Source organism: Clytia hemisphaerica, unplaced genomic scaffold (genome assembly GCF_902728285.1).
Source record: "Clytia hemisphaerica strain Z4C2 unplaced genomic scaffold, Clytia hemisphaerica genome assembly, whole genome shotgun sequence".
Taxonomy (NCBI): Eukaryota; Metazoa; Cnidaria; class Hydrozoa; order Leptothecata; family Clytiidae; genus Clytia; species Clytia hemisphaerica.
In genome coordinates, this window is record NW_027103811.1 from 55937 (window position 1) to 80939 (window position 25003).

Genomic DNA, 25003 nt, shown 5'->3' on the forward strand with positions numbered 1-25003 from the left:
TAATGATCCAATATTTCACAAAGTCCAAAAAACCCTTTTTTTAGCCGTTTTTTGGCCCAAATTTGCCCATTTTTCAAAAATCGGGCTCCGCCACATTCGAGGGTTTAAATTTATGCATCTTTGTGCAAAAAATCATAAGGAATGAAAGAGCCAATCTCGAGAAAAGCTAATACCTAAAATAATGTGCTTATAAAAAAATATCGAATTTGGCCAGTTTTTCTTTAAAAACACGCTAAGCAGCCAAAATTTCCTGTCTAAACACACATACTCTCTAAAAGTAAGCCCTCATGAGCAAAAAAAACATCTATCTCATAAAAAAATTGAGTAGTCTGACTAAGAACATTGATGTATGCTTATTAATAGTGATTCTTATAGATAAACATGCGTTTTTTGAGCCAAAAAATTTTTTTTGCAAAAATCTGCTTGAGCCATCTTTTACCTATGATGGTACCCTACTTTCATACAAAAAATCAGAAAAAATTAATGATCCAATTTTTCACAAAGTCTAAAAAACCCGTTTTTTAGCCGTTTTTTGTCCCAAATTGGCCCAAAAAATCTTTTTTTCGAAAATCGGGCTCCGTCACATTTTGGCCACTACCATTTTGCACCTTTGTACCAAAAATCAAAAGATTCCTATGATTCAATCCTGAGAAAAGTTGGTACGAACGAACGGACGGACGAACAAACATAGGTTAATTTATAGGACCTCCACCGGGGTAGGTCCAAAAAACAACGTGTATTTGGGATTGTCATTTTGCATCACTATGCAAAAAATGAGAAAAAAACTAATCTCGAGAAAAGCTGGACGGAAGGACAAACGAATAAAGTTTAATTCTTCGCTTTTTTCGAATATCCCCAAGTCAGTGGGCCAAACATGGGAAAAATACTCTAAAATCTCAAGAGAGATTCTCTTTGTCAATTGTTTCTGGAAATATTTCTCGTTTAGAAAAAAAACCTTACAGCTAAATTTAAAATATATAAAAAAACACTCAAATAGAATTTTAAAAATTTTAAGAAAATTATAATTTTAACATTAAAATAAAACTAGTAGCCTATGACAGACAAGGTTTTGAGATAAATAACACTGTAAATTCATGAAATAAAACATTCTGAAAAATAAAAATGAATTCCAAAAAACTCCAAAGACTTACTCTTTAGGGTTCAAGAAATAAAACTTATATTTCTGTAAGTCAAAACTTGTGATTTCGTGATTAGTGTGCACCATGATTGGTGCTGAAAAACTGTCAAATAGCATCAATGCTGGTCAAAACAATTCATTGATATATGTACTATCATTCGTTTTGTGAAAATGTAATATATACCTCGGAGTACAATCTTTTCAAAAAAATCCATTTAAAAATTCATTAACACCATCTTTCGAAGAATCTGCATGTATCGAGCAGTGTTGTAAAAAATATGTCAAATCTGCTATGAGTTTGGTGTACTGCCACACGAAATTTCACTTTCTCAAATGTATGTTGTTGAAAGTATGGAATTGCAACAGTATATTATAGCAATTCCTTTCGATACTATATTTATGGATACATTGTAAAGAATTTCTCTAGCTGCTTTTTTTACACGATAAGAAATCAATGAGATTTTCCGTTGGCGACTGGTTTTGGGAACAAGTCAATCACCCGATGGAAGTTCTGCAAAAAGAGAAAAAATTTTCTATCATTTTTAAAAGTACATAATTGGCTACAAGTGGCATTATTGCATAGTGTATATAATGATTACTCTCGATTTGCGAGAAAAGTTACAGAGTTATAGAAATACAGTCAACTCTCTCTAATTCGAATCTCTATTAATCGAATTTCTTTCTGTAATTCGAACTAAAATATTGGTCCCCTCAGCTGGAAATTTGTTTCAATTACTCTCTGTAATTCGAATTTTTCTCTAATTCGAAAAGAATCTTTGGTCCCTTGAAGATCGAATTAGAGAGAGTCAACTGTAGATTCATTTCGTTACGATATTGAACCGTGACCATGTTCTGACTTTTTAGACAAAAAACATGTCAGAACAACATGTTCTTGAAAAAATTTCGTAAGCAAAACTATCAAGGGATAAGTATGTGTGAGATTTTCTTTTTTTAATGTATAACAAAGAGAATAATTTTGTTTTAAAAATCAATAGGTGCGAATAGTATGGAAAAGGAATAGCCAAAACAAAAGCCTTGTTTTTGCCATGTTGAGACACTCAATGTAGGTACTCACCTCGAACATTAAGTAGACTACTCCAAGGTATGATGCTATGCCAACAGCCAAAAACAAATCAAATAAGGCTGGTTTTACACTATATACGTTCATTTTTGCATCATAAACATCATAGAATACAAACTCTGGGTCTCTGAAAACCGAAATAAAGAACAATTACCATTAAATGATTTGTCATTGATTCGGTTAATAGATATTTGAATGTCAAATATTTTACAACAGACTTAGCCTAAAAATCTAAGCCAGTTTGATTCAGTCACTAGGATAAATCTGATGTTAAGTTGTGACTGAAGAACTAGTATTCCAAGGCAAACTTCAAAATCCGTAAATATAAAAAAATCTTTAAAGCGCCGAAAACGCAATATTGCCATTAGGCGTGTCCTAGCCTTGTGAATACGGGCTTAGTAAACTAGGCTACAACAGACTAGTTCAACAGAGAGTGCTTAAAATACTATCATACATTGAAAGACTTTTTCTAGTGATAATCATGGGTAGAAACTACTTTCAATACATGGAACAACTTAAAACCTGCCGCTTAAACGTGTTAACATAGTTTGGTTTCAAAGCAAAAAACACTGCAGTAGTCAGAAGATGAAATATTGTCCGGGGGTCGAGCAATGAGATTATAACCGTGGGCTAGAGATAGATTATCAACCTTTGCCAGGGAAGCAGAAGTGATACGTTAAATTTCAGAGTTTTTGCATAAAAACTAACACCTGCTGATACTAAATCATATTTTTGATATGGTATTAGTGTGACGTAGATCCTTCAGCAATATCTTTTGGAGGAGAAGTCTTACTTTTTATCGGCTTTACTTGCAATTCGACGAACATCGGTTAAATATCGATTCATTGTCTAAAATTAAAAGTAAAAGTAAAGATGTGATTAACATTAACAATGTGCGGTTACAACGAAAAAGGTTTTTACGATTCAAATTATCTCCAGATGAGGATCGATGCGATCAACTTTTTCTCAAAATATTAAAATGTGTTATACTAGCTTATTACTATCCCAACGCGCGATTTTTTATCACTCGGTGTGGAGGAAAAAGCCTTGGTCGCCTGGTACAGGCAAGGGTTATACCTAATATTTGGATGCTACAATTTCAGTTGCTCTCGCTCTCACAAGAAGGAAAAACAGGCCAAATAAAAAGGGAATTTGTATGGCTATTAGCCAGTTTATGTAACGGAGGATATCGAAAGCGACGGTAAGCGAATTCGACGCAAAACAAAGTCGATAGTTGATGCAACGCTCTATATCGCTTTTGCTCACTTAAAAAGACGTAGGTATTTTGGTGTTTTTACCGTCGTCGAGCAAAGTGGACGGCGATTTTGGCGACATGTTAACTTTGCTTTATACCGTCTCCTTCGATTTATCTCGAATACATAAACTCGCTGTTACCTCTTCGAAAGCAGCGAGTAGTTTATGATCTTTAGTAATAAGTTGTTGACTTCTCGGTTCTTTGGATAAATGTTCGATCCATGAATCAATATGATCATTGTCTACGCTCTAAACAAGAATGTTAAATATCTTTCATACCAAATCTGTTATTTAATGCTGCAAAACGATACAAATTGCTTAGCAACATCAACCAATTTCCCCTAGTTTCATCAGGAACTTCATTAAAATAAAATAAAATAATAAAACTTTCTTATCTAAGTTTCTTGATTTGACTTTTTTTTTTAATTAATAAACCGACTGATGTTGGCTGTTAAAGGCCAGGGCAAACCGATCCAACATTTCATCCAACATGCCTTTTTCTGATGTTGGATGAAATATTGGACCGGTTTGCGTCGATTCAAAATTTTGGTAAAAAATGAAAAATCAAAAAAAGAAGAAAAAAATCGTGTTGGACGGTGTTGGATGAAGTTTGATCGCAATCAAACATTTCATCCAACATTTGCGGCGAGATCAAAGAAGCTCTCTCATTGAATTGTGTAATTTTTCGTGTTGGATTGGTTTGGTGGTATTTTTTTCTTTATTTTTTGAATTTGCACTTTTTTTCCAAATCATGTCGGATGATATGTTGGATCGGTTTACCCCGGCCTTGATTTTCGCTTCATCCAACGCAAGTTTTTCCATCAAACATTTCATCCAACATTGGAAAATCATGTTGGATGAAATGTTGGACTGGTTTGCCCTGGCCCTTAGTTTGCTTTTTAAAAAGTAAAAACAGAGATGACTAAATTTTAAAAATTCAGAGGCGTCCAAAACTCTTAGACAAGCAAGTGCTGTTTAACCAGGAGACTAAAAATTTCACGTTTACGCTTCAAAAACCAATTTAAACTTTCTATTTCTGGTCGAAACTAGCATTTCAATTTTCATTTGATTTCAGGTTCATTGGCGATTATTTTGGTCTCAAATTCTAATCTCACACGAGAATCAATCCGATTAGAAAACAAAATCACATACCAGACCACCTGAGAAAACTTCTACACGATTTGAAAATCCCTGAAAGATAAAAAATAATGATGAGGAAAGGAGAAGAACATGATAAATGTATGAAGCAAAAAATGGTTAAACCTTACGGGGAAATTCAGGATCATGAATGTCCTCCGGGGGAGGGAATAACTCATTGAAAAAAAAACATTCTAATGATAGTTTCGTTTTCTAGAAGAGTCTATCGTTTGAATTGAAAAATTTCTAATGAATCTATACCTTTCCAGTTAAGTTGAAAATATGTCTTGCTAAACCTTCTCCTATCACTTTAATGTTCTTCTTTAATTCTTTTGAATTGATTCTGTAGAAATGAAACATTTGAAGAAATATCAAATTTTCCTCCAGCCTATTCAATCCCCCACAAGGAGTATTAAATTTCCTATTGTTCTCAAACTCCTAAGGGATATTATAGATGTATCTTGAGAGAATCTGACTTACGCGGTCGAAAAAAATCAGTAATTCATTTTCGCGAGAAATAATTTTCTCGGTTTCGAGTTCGTAAATATTTTCGTGGGTTCAAATTTTCGTGAAAAGTGAAAATAGTTCCCTTAAAGTATACACAAATTTTGCGGTATGTATCACTTTTATCCTTAATTAAAAAAGAAATGCCGATTAATATGTATCGACATTTGATGATTGCTAGTACTTCATAGTTTTAATTGCCTTAAACTTTACTTAATTATTTTAAAAACTATATAATTTTCTACGCAAGCCTTACTCATTATCAAAGATGGAGCCTCTGTGTGTTGGCTTTGAGTGATGGGAGATGGTTCCAGCTGGCACGCGACGCAATGAGAATCTCTCGTGTTCCCATGGTAACATCTCTTCCGCCATGTTGATTTTCTTGTGAATGACATTCAATTTGCTGTTGGAGAACTGTTCAGACATCACCTGAAGGATAAAGGGACTTGTTTGTTGTAAATTGTAACAAATCAGTTTTTCTATTTCAGATTTATTTACGTTGGCAAAAAATTCTGGGTTCTATAGTACAGTAAGCACTTTTACGTCGGCAAAAGCCAAATTTGCGTTGGCATTTGCATCGGAAATGGAATACCGACGCGAATTAGAATGGCCGCAAGCGATCAATTGTTAAAGCAATGGACAGTTTTAGGTGTTCTAAAGTGACTTGAAAATTAAATGAGGGGGAAACCTGGGCACTAAAGTCAAATTGTAAAAAAGATAACAATGGAGCAGAGACGTTTTAGGGTATTTATGCTAGAGTTCGATCGGGATATTAAATCTTACCCAATATGTTAGCGGATTGTGGACGAAAACAAAAATTAATATCAATGGTAGGAGCTTAAGAAACGAGCTGCCCATTTGAAAGCACCCGTATACAAGTCAATTCGATTAGTAAAGGCAATAATGGTTGATATTTACGATCAATCAGAACTTACCTGTTGCAAGTCTTGTACTAATGCGAAACCTTGTGTTCCTTCTTTGGGTGGTTTGGAGACGTGAAGATTAAGGTCTGTTCCCTTACCAATGGCATCAATACAAAGGACGTACTCTGCTTCTGCTAACAAACTGAATTCTAAAAGTAGGGATGAAAACCGTTCCAATGCCATGTTAAAGTACATCTTTTAACATATCTTCTACCACTTGCTTACACAGTGTTTTTAAACAAAAGAAATAACGTATTTTCTCCCTTCAGTGCCGCCCGAGCACAAAAGTCTATGCCTTGTTAGCATAGAGGCGCGCGTCCTTTCTATTTATATCATAAAAATATCATTAAAGTCAGTATGTGGCCCCCAAAACGTCGATCAAATTTAAAGTTTCTCTCAAATCTAGAGGAAAAGACGTTTTAAAAAACTTTTTGCAACATGAAAAACTTTAGCATCTGTTAGCATCTGTACTTTATTTCCCAGAAGTTCTTTTTCAAAATTTCCAATTTCAACAATATTTTTCAATCGCTTAAAGATAGGAAGCTTTTTTTTAATGGCCCCCAAAACGGAGGTTTGCAATTTTAGCGATTTCTCGAGATATCTTTAAGATATGAATACAAAATTTTGACCATAGTTTTGAAATGTGATTTAGAGGGTTTTGGGCATAAATTTGCATGATAAAATTTTTACAGTATACCCCAGGTTGTCAAACGGAGGTTTGGAGCCCCCAAAACGTAGGTGTAGTTAAAATCAAATTATTAAGCCCAGTGGTAATAAGGGGAGAAACTATGAACATATTTGTGTTTTCCCTTAAACTTACGACCCAATGGATGTAAAATTTATGATTTTTATAAAATATTTAAAGATTTTCGATGATGCAAAGTCCAAACTGAAAATTTAGAAATTTTCAAATTGAGAATTTTGATTTAACAACGTCTTAATCAAGTTTCTGAAAACCAATCTCTTTTTAAAATAGTTCCATTCATGTATGGAATATGGTGTGAAAATTTTAGAAAAACCGTTTAACTGAAACTGAAAATATTTAGCTTTAAAGGTATTTTTCTCCTACATTTTGCAAAAAATGACATAATTTGCCGTTTTTGCTGATTCATCGAAATTTTTTATATGTAATATTCATTTTTTGTTATAAAATATTATTTCAAGTTGATAGGAATGGAATTCCAAGATTGTTAGCTGTTTCTTATATTTAGAATTTTCGATTTTATCAATGCTGGTTCTAGGACCCCAAAAAACTGGCTGAGCTTTAAGATGCTATATCTTTTGCCCATCCTCTAAAGTCACAGATGTATCTGCATTTTCTGAAAGGCATTAGGTGTAGAAAGTTTCCTATACCCCATTTTCATAACTTATTTTCACTATCCAAGGAGCTAGAGTGAGTTATATGCAGTTTTTATCTAATTTTGGTGTTGAAATATTTCCTTCAGACGCAAATATGTTATTTTGAAGCTGTCTCAAACCATCAAAAACATGCTCATTTTTTAGTATGACCATCATTCTCTGAAAATAAACAAAAATCGTCTAATTCTGATAAATCTACGGGTCAGAATCCTCATTTTAATGACGACCTACGTTTTGGGGGCCGTCTCCGTTTTGGGGGCCATATACCGTATATGATGCGTCCTTTCTATTTACACCATAAAGATATCATTAAAGTAAGAAAGTAATAGAAAGTATAAAAAATATTTATTTTGTACATTTGAAAAGTGCAGTAGCACGAAACTCGGAGTAGTGTACTTTTTTATTTTGTGATGAAAGATATCTTTTAATATTTTATCATTAAAGTAAGAAAGTAATAGAAAACATAATTATTATTATGATAAGAAGATATAACCCTTTTATCTAATACTGCAAGGTTGCACGTTATGCACGATATGTACGATGTACAAAAGAAAAACAATAACCTGGGAGATCGATTGCTGAAGTGGAGTGTAAGATCTACTTCTATGTCTCTCTTAAAGCTTTCTTACAGAAGAGCCCAAACGAAGTTGCTAGTTAGCTGACTAGGCTGTCATCAGAAATTCGTAACCTTTATATACACACCACAAGGCGTAAGCTCTACAGGCCGAACTATCCACATACTAATAAAGTAATAAATAAAGCAGTCATAGTAGTGTCTGGGTTTATACGATCAAACGAACTAATTTCTTACCTGACGATTCGACATTGTCTTCGATCCATTTCTTGGTTCCTTGGTAGTTGAATTTGCCACCGCCCGACAGTAAAAACAGCATGTTGTATTTTGGCTGAACTGATCTTTTCTCGTACAAACTGCAGGAAGAAAAGAGATTTATTTAAATCATAATTATGTTCAAGTTACAACATTTTATAAAATCATGCTTGCAAGAATTACAACCTGTTACATGTTGTAATAATACCGGGTGCGCCACAAAAAAGTTTCTCTCTTTGAAACTAATTTTCTCGAAATCTAAAAATTTTAAAAGAACCATTTTTATTTCATTGGAAAGAAGAAAGATAGACTTAAATTTTGATGGGTCATTTATTAAATTTGATTCATTAGATCAAAAGTCATGTCCAATTGAATAAAAATGTTACTTTCAGAAAGTGCTCGAAAACGTTAAAAATCGACCTATCAAATTTTTACTTTAAATTTTGCAATCGCAATAGCCTTTACATGATTAAGAGCATTTTTCATTAACTAAACACATAAATTTTGAAACTGAAGGGTCGAAAGGGTTCAAAATCTTCATCAAAATTAATTTGATTTAGTTTTACCGAAATTTTCCTCAGATTTTTGGTTCTAGACTGGATTAAGTCTATGTAAGGCTGAATCTACCTCGAAACCCATATTTGATGTATTTTTATGAATTCTACCAGATTTTTTGGCCTTTTTCAACGAATTTTCTTCCTTTCATTGAAATTCAACCTTCCTTTAAATAACAAAAGGTCATTTAAACAGCTAATTATCATTTTTAATGACTGAAACAAAAATTCTGATACATCATGTAATTATGCTTCTGAATAATTTGATAGGTCGATTTTTAACATTTTTGAGCACTTTCCAAAAGTAACTTTTTCATTCAATTGAGCATAACTTTTGATCTAATGAATCGAATTCAATAAATGACCCATCAAAATTTAAGTTTATTTTTCTTCTTTCCAATAAAATAGGAATGGTTCTTTTAATATTTCTAGATTTCGAGAAAATTACTTTTAAAGAGAGAAACTTTTTTGTGGCGCACCCGGTAGGTGAAACGGCAGAAATTGAATTTACAAATTAAATATAAATATGAAATTCTCCAACAATGAAAAAGAAGTCTTTTCAAAAAGTTTATTTGGCAACTACTTTTTTATTTTCTGGTTTACGGGCTTTTTGAGGTAAAATTTTGGAGAGGAGGATGGAAAAAAAATAAAAATAAAATTGACCTTTTGATTTTTTTTTATTTTCTTTTTTAGAATCTAAAATCGGAGGAAATAAAAAAATAAAATTTTATGAAATTTCCTATCGATTTTGAAAAAACATTTTGTCTCTATTATGTGAGCAACATATTCTCCAACTGTTTCCTCTTCATTTTGACACTCAAAAAATTCATCAATCTTAGTCTTTCCTTTTACAACAAATTTCAGATTGAACCATGAGTTTGCCATGCTATCTCAAGCTGCCAAGTGAGCAGTCAGAGCTCAAAAATATACAAGTTTCTCTGCAACAACTCTCACACGTGCAGAAAAAAATTTCTCTTGAAAAAAAAATCTGATCTGTTCAAAACAGTACAAAGAACAATCGTTATAATAGCAATTTTATAGGAAAAAGAAAGAGACTTTTAAAAAAGAAAAGCAGAAATGGTTTATTATTTGTTCTCTACTTTCATTTTAACAATGGTTTTCAGTTAAACAATTCAATTAGCCTTTCATCTTTCATCTTTCATCTTCTTATACCTACTCTCAAATTTCAACAGTAAAATCAGAGAAAGGATTTTAAATAAAAGAGATTATAAAAAAAGAAAGAAATGAAAAAAAAAGGAAATGGGAAGAAAATCCATTGGGGAAATTCCATTAAAATAATGGGGAAGTTCCCTGGCATTGGGGGAAGGATCAAAAGTATCTTCACAGCTGTGTTATATCATTACGATATCTAAACCCTCTCTCTCATTCTCTTCTTTTCTGTTTAAAGAAAAGTCTTCTTTTCTGTTTAAAGTAAAGTTTTTTTATTTCTTTCCTCTTTTTTGCATGTCGGAGGAGAAAAAATAAAAAAAGGTTTTTGAAATCTCTATTTTATTTTTATTTGATTTAAGCAAAAATAACATCGGCGGGGCCGTAAACCAATAAATAAAAAAGTTTTTGCCTTTCAGTGAAATATTCACATACAGTATACAGGGGAATGAATTAGAGAGTCTATCAGAATCTGTAGAGAATAGAGATAAGGCTTACTTGCTAAACAATCGCGCCAATTCCAGAAGTGCAATGACACCACTTGCAGTTGAATCAAGGCCTTTGGACAGTTTCTGAAGATGCGAAAAGATTGATTTATAAATAGATTGAAATAAAAATTTCAATTATAAGATTTAATGAATGATTATTGCTATAGTGACAGTCCAGGACAGTCGTATTATTTTCCAAATAAATCGTATACACACAAGTTTTGTGGACCCATTGGGCTGGCATTGAAAACTGTATTGTTTTGCCTTTACCAGAGGGACTGCATACTTCAAACCTGCCCACTTAAAAGTTTTTATTGCTATTTTTGAAACAAAATTCTCTGTTCCAAATTCAAGATATGATTTTGAATTTAATTTTTCAAATATAATTTACTTACAGGGACAACACCGAATGAATCGTAATGGGTAGTGACGACCACTGTTGGTAGTTGATCTTCCAGCCCTTGACCTGTTAATTTTCCCTACAAAAAAATAAAAGAAGAATAAAAACATCAAACAGAACATCACTCAAATAATGGGAAGAATTTTTATAATCGGAAATAATGTGACCAACAAATCCAATTTTGTTTTCAGAGCTGTTGAGCTTTGAAATAGAAAAGATGTGCATAGATCATTAAAAAAAATCAATTTCTGGCAGATGACAGCAAAACCAAAAGATCGAATTTTAATGAGTTCCCTTAGAAGGTGAATTTTCGAACAAAACAGACACATAGTCAATTGCACTAAAAATTGCATATCATGAAAGGCTTGCTTAAAGGTTTTGTTTTTAAATAAGAGTGGTGTCGTTTGTTTACTCATCAATTTTGATTTACAAGTTTTTTCACATTCAATTAACACAGATGTGGAACAAGATTGGTCAGAAAGAGGGAAAGAAATATTTTTTTGCTTATATCAGCATAATATAACAATATATGGAACATGGTGTTTCATATGAAATGGGAAAACTTGTGTAAAAATAAAACCTCTGAGTTCACTTACAGCTAAACTAATGATGGGAAAATCATTGAGTTGTTTAGATTCTCCTCCATCAGTTGCAAAATGAAATGAGTTGGCAACTGCTACTGACGTCATCGCTAAATAAATAAAGATAAAGATTTTTTTTTTGTAAGAATGAGACCCAAACTTTCATTGTTTTTCATTTGGCTTTTGATAACTTTTTCCATTTAAGTTATCAGGTCGGGGGTGGTCGGTATTGAAATTTCAAACAACTTAGTTGTCATTGATTTTAATTATCACATGTTTTACTTGGACCTAAAAGTTCCTAAACCCAACAGTATTGCCTCTATCTAATTTAATGGGATAGAATTTCACGAAGAGTCCCAATGTAGTTTTGGAAAGGTCTTATACGCAAAATATATTTGAAGAAAACTTAAAAATGTAAAATAAACTACTTTTTAAATGTTAACTGGCATCAAATAAGCGCTAATCGCTAATTAAAGTCCCATTAAAGTCATCTCTTGGGAGACATTACTTTACTAGTTTTCATGACAACATAAAATGAATCTGTTACCTGTAGCTGTGTGATATGGGCATGGGAAAAAATGAAGCAGAGGACTGGCTGAGGCTTCAACCATACAAAACGTAAAATGCATTTAAAACATTTACCTTTGAAGGCAGATGGTGCAGCATAGCCACTTGCAGTTGAAGTGATTTCTTCGTAAAGATTTAATGCATCTTCTGTTTCATACGAAAAATACACAGGGATGGGAACTTGTGTTTCAAGGAGATCAATCTCCAATTGCTTCAAGTTCTGAGAAAAAAAGAAAAGAAAGACTCACGTGTGTCCAAAAAGGCTTGTGAAGTCGGAAACTAATTGAGAGAGAGTGTTGCAGATATGCTAACAGTTCTCGCCTGAGGTAAGATAATAGCATTATTGCTAAAAATTAAGTAATCGGGAGTTTGGTAAATGCTGAAACTTGATTTTTATTTGGCATTTTAATTGTTTGAAATCTTCTTTAAAACAAGATACCTGAAGATTCTCTTCTGATATGCTACTCAATTCTTTTGGAATTAGAATGAGCAAGCCACTTAGACCATCATTAATTGCTTTATTAATAATGTCTATGTTGACTTTTATACCACGGACAACAGCACACCGCCTGATAAGGTTATCTGCAAGAATTGATCTTGCTTCCAAATTGATTGCTGCTGCTCTTGAACCTATGGGAAAGAAGAAAATTTTAGAGTTGCGCTTGGCAATGAGTTTTTGAAAATGTACCAAGCAAAAATTCAAAAATTCTATAGTCACAATGTAGCACTACCATGAGAAATTACCTAAATTTTGAGCCATAAATGGAAGAATTTGAACCAAGCCAACCTTGAAAACTAATTTGAAGACGGTTGTAACTTCTTCATAAAAACAAAAGACAGACACATCTGGACTTATTTTGTACTTTCCAGTCTCTTGTTCGTTGTTTTTCTGACTTTCTGGGACTTTGTGAGTTTTTTTTTGTTTTTCAACTGATTGAATGATTTACCGAAAGATCGCCACCGATGGGATTCGAACCTACTAAAAGCAAAGTTCCGCTGATCAGAAACCCATCACCCTATTCAATGCGCACCAGATTCATGCCAAAGATCGTTTCTAACAGCTATTTATATTGTAAAAACTACAGACCATATTATATTAAGAGAAAATCGCAAATAAGTGCTTGTTTCGAGCTCCAACCCTAACTTAACTTATAATAACCCAAATCCTAAACAATTTGATACATAACCACACCCAAACCACACTCACACCCAACCCTACTATAGGTTGTCTGTAGGTCCTGACACTATTCCTGCATGCCGGATTCGAAAAATATATTTGTGTTTTTTGCTTTCATGAAGAAAGCTTTGTGTTCATCACCTTTGAACACAACCCTGCCAACGCACTGGACTTTACAAACACCGGAAAAGCAAAGTTTGATGTCAGCAGGAGGATTATTTCTAACACCAGACAATCTCTGCGTCCAGTACGCATTATTTTCTGGTGTTCAGAAATTCGAAAAATTAACACCGGAACACTGGACAAAAGATTTCCGGTGTGGCTGAGGGACACTTTTTGGCACTGAACAAAACACCAGACTGTCCGGTGCGTTGACAGGGTCATATTTGAAGAACAACTTCCTAAGAAAAAGATCTACGGGGGAGGAGACACCCACCTATTTCTATTTGGTTGAGTCGCAGAAGGCATTCAGTACAGACAAGTATCAATATTTGAGGTATTACAAAAATTGCTATTTTTGATGCATTTTTGCCGTAATCGCTTTTGTTTTTAACACGAGCTTAATCATCAAATTCTCTAAAGTTAAAAAATTGTCAAAAATTGATGAAACTCTAAATTTTCTCCTTCACTTTCATTGTTGTTTAGTCAGCCATCTTTAATATCGCTACGGCTTCGCTCAGTTTACATTCTAAAAATAACAGAGATAATTTCTAAACTTTTTTTCCGAAAGTTGGGTGAATTAATTATCTCCGTAATCATACTCAAAAGAATAGCGGCATTTCAAAGAAAAAAGACCAACCGTCTGCGAAATTCAAGGGCCGCGCGGACCGTCTAAACAAAAGGAACACGATATAAACATTGGGTCGTTTGTTTTGGTTAAAATTATTCTAAAAAATAGCGAAGTGAATACTTTAGGTATGCGACTTTAGCAGATCTTTTACAGTTTTAGTTGATAAAAGGAGGAAAAGAGATATGGAAAGTAACATGTATGGAATAAACGTCTCAAAAATCGATATTTTCTGGTGAAAAGAATTGATATGTGGTGAGTTGACCCCTAAAGAGATTTTCGACCCTTCCTTAACGGCACATGGTCGACCCCCTCCCCCCCTTAACGGCCAAATGCCGTTAAAAAATTCGAAAGTTGAATGTCGACGGCCCCTAAATTGCAAACCTCCGTTTTGGGGGCCATTAGAAAAAACTACCTATCTTTAAGCGATTGAAAAATATTGTTGAAATTGAAAAAATTGAAAAAGAACTTCCAGGAAATAAAGTAGAGATGTTAGAGTTTTTCATGCTTCAAAAATTTTTGTAATTAACTTCTTTTCCTCTAGACTTGGGAGAAATTTTATATTTGATCGACGTTTTGGGGGGCACATACTGTATGCATTTTGTTTAATTTAAAGTTTTCAAGTTCCAATTAATTGTCTTGGGATTTTGAACTTGATTCCAGGTAACTCACATCCTTGTTGTTGCAAATACATCTTTATAATAGATAGATGATGATGATGTTGTTTTTTCTGAAAGCTTGATTTCATAGTGTGTGACTGAAACTGTCTAGCAAAAGGTCTATGGTTTAGAAAAAATCTTACCAAATTTAACACCATTCAAATCAAACTGTTGAACTCTGAATACTGGAAATTCATGGGAGCAAGCAGCTGGTGCAGTGAACATCAAAATTGGAATGACCATCAAAATACAAACGGAAGAAGGCATACTTTTAAAAAACTCAAAAAAATTCTCAGTCTCTAAAAACATTGTCAACGCTGTTTTCAAAGTTTGTATCAAACTAAGGAGATATGAAATGATTTGTTTTGTCTTTATTGCCCCAGACACTAGGACCAGACGTATGTGATGTGGGCTGCTGTTCTGCTCGAAAAGTGCAAGCAAGTGCGAAAACATGAATTGAATAAAAATGGTAGATACTTACAGCGTGGAAGGCATGTTTAAATTAGAAGGAATACCGGTGTATTTTCAATGAGATTCCGAAAGAGTTCCGTATATCATCGCAGCTATAGGCACACTGTTTATGCATAGTCATTTTCTTATGCCTATGGTTTATGTTATCTCTTGACAATGAAGTATAGGCCCGAACCCGGTCCGAACTACTAGTATATCGGTAAAAATATATTGAGAATTTTGGTTAATTCCTCGTTTTTAGCAATTTAAAGAAGTTCGGGAAAGTGGCTTTTTATGGGGCGCCATTATTGTGGACAATATTCGAAGCTCGAATTATATATGCTAAACTTCATTTCCGTGGTCATTTTTTACATATATATTCTAAACTCTCAAATATCTATAAATTTAGATAAAGGAGATTTTTTTCTAGCCCTGCCCTTCGGGCTTATACTTCATTGTCTCTTGCATTTAAAGTTTGTCCAGAAATTTTTTTTCGATATCTCACTACTCAACGGAAGAAATCCGACAAATTTTTCGGAAAAACTCTTCCAACTAACATTGAACAAGAGGGACAGAGGGTGCGGGGCTTACCGTGAGTATCACAGCTCGAAAATTATCGATAATATTTTCTCTGATGAAAACTTGCCTCTGCTGGTACTCAGTGTTAAAACTAAAAATTATGGACCTTCAGACCTTATCGGAGTTTTTGATTTTTCTAAAAAAGCGATGCATTGTGGGATTGTTTCGAGTGTATTACAATAGAATTCCCTCAAGGAATTCCTAAGAGGTTTCTATTGTATTACACTCGAAACAATCCCACAATGCATCGCTTTTTTAGAAAAATCAAAAGTTCCGATAAAGCCTATAAATTATGGACAATTACATAACTTTCAAAAAGTCCGCTAGGCAAGTCAAACGATTTTCTAAGCATTGGTTGGTTTATTTGGCTCAATTACTTTACATCATTGTTTTTACCGGGTCTAGAGGGAGGGGGGTACTTAGGCAAAATGGGCTCCTCAAAGGGTCATAAATTCTTGAAATTTGCGGACTAAATTAAAATTTGAACTCCTGGGGAAATAGTTTCTTTAAGGATGTCAAAGACGTCGAAAAACTGTAAATCCAGTCTCTTGTAAGGGTCAATCTTCAAACTTTAGCCCAGACATACCCGTCGTCTTGCAAACCTAGTGCCCCCCCCCTGCCCGATCATCCCTGCCCGAAATTTTACATATTTTTAGCTCATTCCGGGGCGAACAAAACCAAATTTTGGTCATCTTTATAGATTTCAGCCAGTCATCGTTATAAAGTATAGAATTTAAAAGCTCCCCCACCCCTAACTGGCTATAGCACCTGAAGAAGATGGAAACAGTGATTAACATTTACAGGTTTCTCATGCTATCTTTCTCTATTTGTTCAAAATAAACTTTCACAAATTAAAAAAAAAGAATATTCTAAAAAATGAATATCCTTTAAAATTTACAAAATGTCAGACTAACTGATGATGGTTCGAGGCTAATAAATTAAAGCTTTTCTACGGGAATAAAAAGAGCTTATTTTAGGCAGTGTCTTCACGCTGATTCAGATAAATTAAAGCTACTTTTTTACGCAACGATATCCTGCAAACAAGTGAAAGGCCGAAAGTTGTTTCGAGATGTGACCTCACATTCTATTGCAAAGTTGATTTCAAACAAATTTACAATCGAATGTTTTGATTCTAAGATAGAAAACGTTCAATTTGTTATCAACATAAAACCATTCGAGGCCCGGAATTCCCGAGTTATTTTTTCCGAGTTAAAAAAACCGAGTTAAAAAAAACCCGAGTTATCCCGAGTTATGACGTCATTTTTGGAATTTAGTGACGTCATTTTTCATTTCATAACTCGGTTTATTTTGCTTCCTTTAACTTTCCGAGTTATTTTCCATTTTTTAACTCGGGAATTTTTGCTTCCTTTAACTTTCCGAGTTATTTTCCATTTTTTAACTCGGGAATTTTTGCTTCCTCTAACATTCCGAGTTATTTTCCATTTTTTAACTCGGGAATTTTTGCTTCCTTTAACTTTCCGAGTTATTTTCCATTTTTTAACTAGGGAATTTTTGCTTCCTCTAACATTCCGAGTTATTTTCCATTTTTTAACTCAGGAATTTTTGCTTCCTTTAACTTTCCGAGTTATTTTTCATTCTTTAACTCGGGAATGTTTTCTTCCTTTAGCTTTCCGAGTTATTTTTGAATTTTTAACTCGGGAATTTTTGCTTCCTGTAGCTTTCCGAGTTATTTTCCATTTTTTTTGGCTTGTAAAAACAGCCAATAGTTCCAATAAGGGTCACAAAATCCCGAAATAATCAGTTTTTTCCTCAATTTTTGCGGCACATACCCCGTCAGCTCGCAACCCTAGTATCCCCGGGGCTTCTAAGCCGAACGGGTCTTACACGATCCCTCCATTGTTTTTCAATAACACAGGGATATGCCAAGCCAAGGGCGACTTTTCTGCTTCTAAAAATTTTCTCACGAAAATTTAGTGTTCATTCATTCGCTTACGTTACGTTTATTCTTTGTACGTGTGACAACGAGTGACGAAAAACTCGACTAGCAGTTTCCTCGTTGCTTAAGTAAAATTTTCCAGTATCTTTCACTTCACATTGCGCAGAATGGGGCGGGTTTGATGTTCAAATTATTTTTATAAAAAGACGGGGGTAAACATTCGAATAACAATATACCTTCAGGTCAACATTTAAAGACTTTCCACTTTGAAAAAGTAGCGTATTTGACCCCCGGAATGTTTTTTACCCGCAAGTCTAATTAGAGCCTTATGACACAAAAAGATTCGATTCATAATTCGAATGTTTTGCAAAGGTCACATGCGTGCGGGAAACTTATTCACTTGTTTGTTGATTATTCATTTTATTAAGCAAGTTAAGGTTTTTCTAGTTGGTAATGGATGGTTATGTCTTTGATTTAGGTTGGTATGGGATCAATAGATTAAAACTGTTTTTTTTATGAAGAAAAATAACTCGGAAAGCTAAAGGAAGCAAAAATTCCCGAGTTAAAAATTCAAAAATAACTCGGAAAGCTAAAGGAAGCAAAAATTCTCGAGTTAAAAAATGAAAAATAACACGGAAAGTTAAAGGAAGCAAAAATTCCCGAGTTAAAAAATGGAAAATAACTCGGAAAGTTAAAGGAAGCAAAAATTCCCGAGTTAAAAAATGGAAAATAACTCGGAAAGTTAAAGGAAGCAAAATAAACCGAGTTATGAAATGAAAAATGACGTCACTAAATTCCAAAAATGACGTCATAACTCGGGATAACTCGGGTTTTTTTTAACTCGGTTTTTTTAACTCGGAAAAAATAACTCGGGAATTCCGGGCCTCAAACCATTCGAAAGAGTATCAGTGAAAAGTGAATTTTCCAATCTGCAAACCATCTTCACTTATGTTATAGGCATGAAGAAAAAACTTACAAGAAAACTTTCCCCGAAGAAATTTCCCAAAAGATTCCTTCCAAAGTTTTACTTCCTTAAGGTGCGATGATAAACGATGTTTCTTTTCCCCAATACCATCATGGCCCACATTTTCATAATCTCACAACAAATTTCGACATTCAAAGTCAGTTACATCATTACTGGCTCTTCCACGTCGATGGCGCCGGAAGTCCAGTTACTCGTCCTCATCATCATCACTAGCACTATCATCACTATATATGGAGATCGAACCCAATGCACCCATAAATCCTTTCGATTTCTGCTTGTCTGCTTCTTCAGCTGAAAAAAAGGGTAAAAATAATGAATACATCCACCGTAGACCTTTTCATAAGTTATATCGCGAACATCACTTGGCTCGTTTTGAAACGTCATAACGACTTATAATTAGCAATTAGTATATGTAATCGTCAGCCGTGCAAAATTACTCGAATCTGATTGGTTTAGAGGAGTGCAATTAATCGTTAATTGCACTATTACCACTTTTTGCACTCTTCGGCGAGGGGACACTTTTGTCCCCTTATTCTTTTCTCTCCCAAGTCCTGTGTCAGAGACTTTTTTTTACTATATAATAAAAAACAAAGACAATTTTTCTTCGATATAAAAAAGAACAAAGACATTTTACGTTAAAATAGCTTCTTTTAATTGAAAACAAAGAAAAATTACACTGCAATGTTTTCTTTTTAAACACAAAAGAAAAAAAGGAGGTTTTCGAATGTTTATATTATGACGATTACCTCGGAATCGTATGTTTTGTCGTGCAATTAACGATTAATCACTCGTAACAAAGGAGAAAATACCGAAGAAATGCAATAAAAATGCTTCGAAAAACCATTTAATGAGGGAAGGAGAGTGAACAATAATATCATTACTGCGGGCATAGCTAGTACACGAGAAATCGGCAAAAATCTGTTACTTGTATATCCAGTGTATAATAAATCCTTGGTGAGCCGGTTTGCGGACGGGGTTAAAGAACTTAAAAGAAAAATCCTTTTCTCCTTTTTTTAAACCTTTATTCTATCATCAGTGAACATCTTTTATTCAATTACTCTAATATTTAAGATGGCCGTTTATCTTCCACTATTACCAATCAGAATTATTTTTAAGGAACAGAAAAAAAACATACACTAACTAAACTGAAGATAATAGGATAAAAAATTATTTTTCTTTCATATTTTTTCAAATAATAAAGTGTCCGGAAAAAAAGTAATGAGTTCGAACATGATTCTGAGTAGAAAGTTGTTGTGTGTGTTTAACAAAATGTAAGAAAATATATACCAACACAATAATTTCAAAAACTTTCTTTGAAATTTTCTTGACGTTAAAGTTATTGAGAGTTGTTTTTTGTAAAGTTATTCATAAAAGATGCCTCGTGACAATTAATATGACACAGAGAGAAACTTTGATAACCATTGCAAATTTAGTGAAACATACACAAAAACTTTCTTATACAGGAACTTTCTTTCTTTAGAAGTCGATACATTTTTTCCGGACACCCTGTAGTAAGTTACCCCCACTTGTCATTTTTTTGAAAATGTTCAATATTTGTGTAACGAGGTTTGTAACTTTGGAAAGCATCATTTAAGCATGCTTCTTTTAGTGTGACCAAAAGTGTGAGTTTTAACATCAATAGCATATTGGTAGCCCTCACCGCGTGCTTTTGAGCAAAGTTAACTAAGCCCGTATTCACAAGGCTGAGACACACGGCTTATGGCAATATAGCGTTTTCAGCGCTTTAAAGATTTTTTATATTTACGTATTTTAAGTTTGCCTTGGAATACTGTTAGTTATTCAGTCACAACTTACCATCAGATTTATACTAGTGACTGAATCAAACTAGCTTAGATTTCTAGGCTAGTGTTTATTATGAGCAAAGCATTCATTTTTGCACCTTAGATAAAAAACTAACCTTCTCTCCTTTGTGTGATAGGGGTCACTTTTCTTGGCAGCAGGCTGGGAATGGCAAATCCGTCTTTGTCTTTTGACAAGGGTGGTGGGCGCACGAAGGAATCCGTGGGCGAATTTGTGGCGTTGAACTTTTCAGCTATGGAAAACGCTCTCTCCTTCAGTTTCTGTAATAAAGAGAAATTTTATGCGATTTAATGTAAAATTTCGAGCCCCCGGCAATTACCTACAAAACAGCGATGCCTGGAATTAAAAACATCAAAAGTCCATTAAACTTTAGGGGGCTAAGTCTCAGGTCCCGTGAAAACTTTTATAGGATTAAACGAAACCTGTTCTATTTCAAAGTTTAGTATATAATTAGAATTTTTTGAGAAGAGTCAAATTTTTTAGGCACGGGAAATTTTTTTGTGACCAAAATAGTGACGCCATAGGCAAAACTGTAAGGGAAAATAAGAGGTAGAGAAATAGCTTATTTTCAAAAGTAAAAATAAACGAAAATGATTGGTACCATCTGAAAAAAAATAAAAAAATATCGAATTTGGCCAGTTTTTCTATAAAAACACGCCAAGCAGCCAAAAATTTCATGTCTAAACACACATATTTTTCAAAAGTAAGACCTCATGAGTAAAAATACATCTATCTCATAAAGAAATTGAGTAATTTGACTAAAGAACATTGATGTATGCTTATCTATAGTGATTCTTATAGACAAACATGCGTTTTTTGCAAAAATCTGCTTAAGCCATCTTTTACCTATGATGGTACCCTACTTTCATGCAAAAACCCGTTTTCTAGTCGTTTTTTGGCCCAAATTTGCCACAATTTTTTTTTTTGAAAATCGGGCTCCTTCACATTCGAGGGTTTATAGTTACATAGTTACATATCTCTGTGCAAAAAAATCAGAAAAAACTAATGAGTCAATCTCGAGAAAAGTTGATAACGAACGGACGGACGGACGGACGGACAGAGGTTAATTTAAAGAACCTCCACCCCACCGGGGTAGGTCTAAAAACATACCGACGTCAGTACGATCAAGTCAAGACGATCAAGATTTGACGTCAAAATCACAGTAGAGCTGACAGTTAGTTGGTCTTAAAGCAGCTGTAAGTATTTTTTTGTGTGTTTAGTCAGAGATTGTGTTCAGATTTTTTATATCTTTCTAAGATAAAAAAGTTACACCCCTGCGAAGTAGGTCTATTTTGGCTATTTTTTTGGTCATTTTTAACCGTTTCAGCAATACTTCAGCAGGGGTGGCTTAAAGCCAGTATATCTATTCATGAGTCTGTTTGCTTTTTCTGCAAAAACATTACACAGCCCCATTAAATTCATTCCAATTCTTATTCGACACTTTGAAGTCAAATCATTGTAAACTCTCTGGTCAGTAAAATGTTTTATTAAAATGAAGACATTGCAGTGTTTAATCAAACAATTAAGTTACGTCACGCGCTATCTTTTTCTTTTTTTTTTTTTTTTTTTTTTTTTTTAATTCTCTTTTATCACCAAAAAACAGTTGGTATATATTTTACAAGTTCCTCTACTCTGCTATATATAATAAATATATATATAATACAATATATATACAATATAATATATATTTTCGTTTTTGATTAAAAATTTCATTTAAAAACAGAGAGTAGCAGTAATAAGATCTCACTGAAATTGAAGGATGGGATGTCCGCTTGCCCTCTGTGGAGAAGGACCGGTCTTACTAAGCGGGGCCTATCCGGTGTTCGGAACCGGTCCATCCTCCAAAAGAGCCAAAGTTGCGGACCTCCCGATATAGCCGAGCTGGCCACTAAGAAGAGCCAGAACTTAGGAGTTAGAAAATTTCGGACCTAGACGGACAGAAGATTAGCAGGATGTAAACAAACCATCCACAAAAAACACACAAACCAAAAACAACGAAATAGGCGAAAAGCAGGAAGTGGAGTGGAGTGTAGTGATTGGAAGCTAGATTAAATTAGGGCTTGGTCCTCAAGGTTATAGGGTCATATCAAAAAGGAATTAATTTCAAACATTATCACTATATCTATATAATAGATTTTAAGATAAATAAAATAAATTAAATTTCTGAATTATTACCAACACATAGAAGCAAAGCTAGGCTGAGGGACTGAGGTTGCAAAAAAATTGGTTTCCTCTGTAAAGAGTACTCCCCTTTGATGATTGGTTAAATAACTGCAATCTTTATGAAAGCTCGGCGTTTTTGAAGCAGCGATTCAGACCACAGATCTGTAAAGCCCGAAGGGCTAGATTTGCGGCTTTTATCGAAAAGCGAAGCCTAGGTTTGGAAGGATTTCCTACCAAAGTCACGTGACTAAAATATGCAATTTCACCGGTTTGAGAGATGTGAAATAGCGTTTGCCGCCTACTTTTTTTGATCTCGCGCTCCGAAAACAATTAAAATGCTAGATCCTATCCATCGGCACGAAATTTAAAAAGTCAAATTTTTGCTTCACTTTTTTTTGCTGGAGAAAGCTTAAAGTTGCCTATCTAGCCCTTCGGGCTTTACAGATATCTGTGATTCAGACCTCGGAAAACGTAATGTCAATCTGGCTTTAATTACTTACTTTTTATCGCATTTACGATCGATTAATCTCTTCATTACACGTTTTTTTATAAGAACATTTTACGGCTTTAAACTCAAAAAGTTAAGAACATTCAAAGGCTTAAAATTTTTTGGATATTCATATATAAAGAAAAGTGCATATGAATGTACATTGCAATTGTTGTGTTAAGAAATATAGGGAGCTTTGTTTGAATAGATGGCTCTAGAAGAAATGGTGCAATGGATTGTCGAACAGAAAAATGCTTGTTTGACAATCTGTTTTCTAAGAAAGATTTGAAGTGAGTTATTACTTAGGATTACATTAAGTAAACGTTCGTGTTCATATACCAGTTTAAAGCTTGTTTTAGTGAATCACAATAATCATGTCATTTTTTTGTCCCTAGAATCGGCATACACGTTTTTTACAAGAACAAAATATATAAGAACATAAGGCTTCGATGACCGAAATGTTAAGAACAAGTCAAGAACATTTTAAGGCTTATATACAGACTCTAAAATGACCGATTTCCCAATTTCTTAAGAAAATTGATAAAAATGCTGGAAATGGCGAAATTAAGAACATGTTAAGACCATTTTTAGGTTTAAAGCTCACAAAGTTAAGAATATCTTAAGGCTTTAAGAATTTTGGATGCTCTTATAAAAATAACGTGTATTTATCTAGAATTTCGAATTTACCATTTCGAAAAAAAATTCAAAACTCACTTTGAATTTAGTGATTGACAATTCAAAATTTTCCTTATAAAAAGCCTTTCCTTTAGATTGTTTTTTTGCAGATTCCAGCACTCTGTGTCAAGTTGTTTTTCTCTTTTGTAATTTGTTTATTTTAAATAGAATGTCTGACGAGAGGTGTATCTTAAAAACGTATATAAGTCTAGAAAAGCCACGAAGAGGAGCGTTTTTAAAAAGCTTGTGTAAAAATTTATTGCAACACAAGAGTGGATTGAGATTACAACTGAAAACAGGAGTTGAGGTTTCACGGATTTTAGACGTCTATTGCTTTTTGAGATGTATGTTAACATTAGGGACCTTTAGCATCTAGGACGGCGACTTTGAAAAAGTACGGTAAGATTGTACAAAAAGAAACCCCTTCAGGGATGGGTATAAGGATCACAGCTAGGTTCTATTCTTTTCGTATCAATTTTCTCATGATAATAGTTAATTTTGATAGGGTGACTAATGGAAGTTTTTAAATCTCAAGACGACTTGAAAATTATTTTTTGTCGTTGCCTTTGGGACAAAGACGGTAAAGGAAGAGTACCGCAATAGTTTTAAATGATATGAATCCCTCGAGAATTATAACGTCGTTTTTTACAAAATCTTGACTAAATTCAAATTTGTCCATGTGATATTAAATCAATGTGAAATCGGATAAAATTTGCCATTTGATTTTAAGATTTACTTCACGTCCTCATTCAAGTCGCCGTCCTAGATGCTAAAGGTCCCTATTATCTGCATGAGACTGGGGGAGCAATTAACACACTTCATTTCACATTTAGTACATACGTCTCAAGCATAAAATGGCATTTTTTGTGAAAGGAGTGAGCCTTACTTTAGGGTAATTGGACAATTTCTGATTGAAAATGCTCTAAAAATGGCATTCTTAGTTGGGTAGCAAAATTCCATGATGGCAATATTCTTAGCATATTCTTAATTTTTTGGCTATTTTCATCATTGACATTCTTATAAAGTATATTCTTATAAAAAACGCGTGTATCCCCGGTGAATAATCAGGGAATTGTCCCCGGTGACAAGTCAGGGTTCTAGTCTAGAGTCGAGTCTAAAAAATCGAACAAGTGAAATTGAGGTTTCTCAAATTTTTTTTTTAATTTCACACAAAACTCTATTCATAGTTCGTTCCCCCCTTTCTCACATTCTCTATAATGAAAATTGAACAGGAAAGAATAGACGATATCGGCTTAACGTGAAAACTCAGATTTGACCGCCGAATATTGCCCACAATGCTTTGCGCGGAAAAAAATTCACGGTGAATTTTTTTCCGGATTA

At 33.8% G+C, this 25003-nt stretch overlaps 2 protein-coding genes across 3 annotated transcripts in view; both read right to left on the reverse strand.

Moving 5' to 3' along the window:
• Nucleotides 1-906: 906 nt before the first annotated feature.
• LOC136806558 (BOS complex subunit ncln-like) lies at nt 907-15072 on the reverse strand. 2 transcript variants are annotated; one of them, XM_067063143.1, is made up of 15 exons: nt 14749-15072; nt 12422-12612; nt 12058-12202; nt 11431-11525; nt 10830-10913; nt 10445-10518; nt 8208-8326; nt 6050-6186; nt 5371-5543; nt 4872-4953; nt 4626-4664; nt 3615-3722; nt 3013-3068; nt 2214-2346; nt 907-1649 (listed from the first exon to the last, which is right to left on the reverse strand). In XM_067063143.1, the coding sequence occupies exons 1-15, from the start codon at nt 15056-15058 to the stop codon at nt 1590-1592; spliced, it is 1806 nt and encodes a 601-aa protein (XP_066919244.1). In that variant the 5' UTR covers nt 15059-15072; the 3' UTR covers nt 907-1589. The 2 variants fall into 2 exon arrangements, with proteins under 2 accessions (XP_066919244.1, XP_066919245.1); XM_067063144.1 differs by lacking the exon at nt 14749-15072 and adding an exon at nt 12727-12882.
• Nucleotides 15073-18449: 3377 nt separating this feature from the next.
• The window catches only part of LOC136806560 (uncharacterized), a 31693-nt gene continuing 25139 nt past the window's right edge, over nt 18450-25003 (reverse strand). The window contains exons 17-18 of the mRNA XM_067063146.1: nt 20435-20597; nt 18450-18807 (exon numbers count right to left, since the gene is read on the reverse strand). Coding sequence (XP_066919247.1) covers nt 18704-18807; nt 20435-20597 — 267 coding nt within the window. The 3' untranslated portion in view covers nt 18450-18703. The remainder of the gene's footprint in view (nt 18808-20434; nt 20598-25003) is intronic.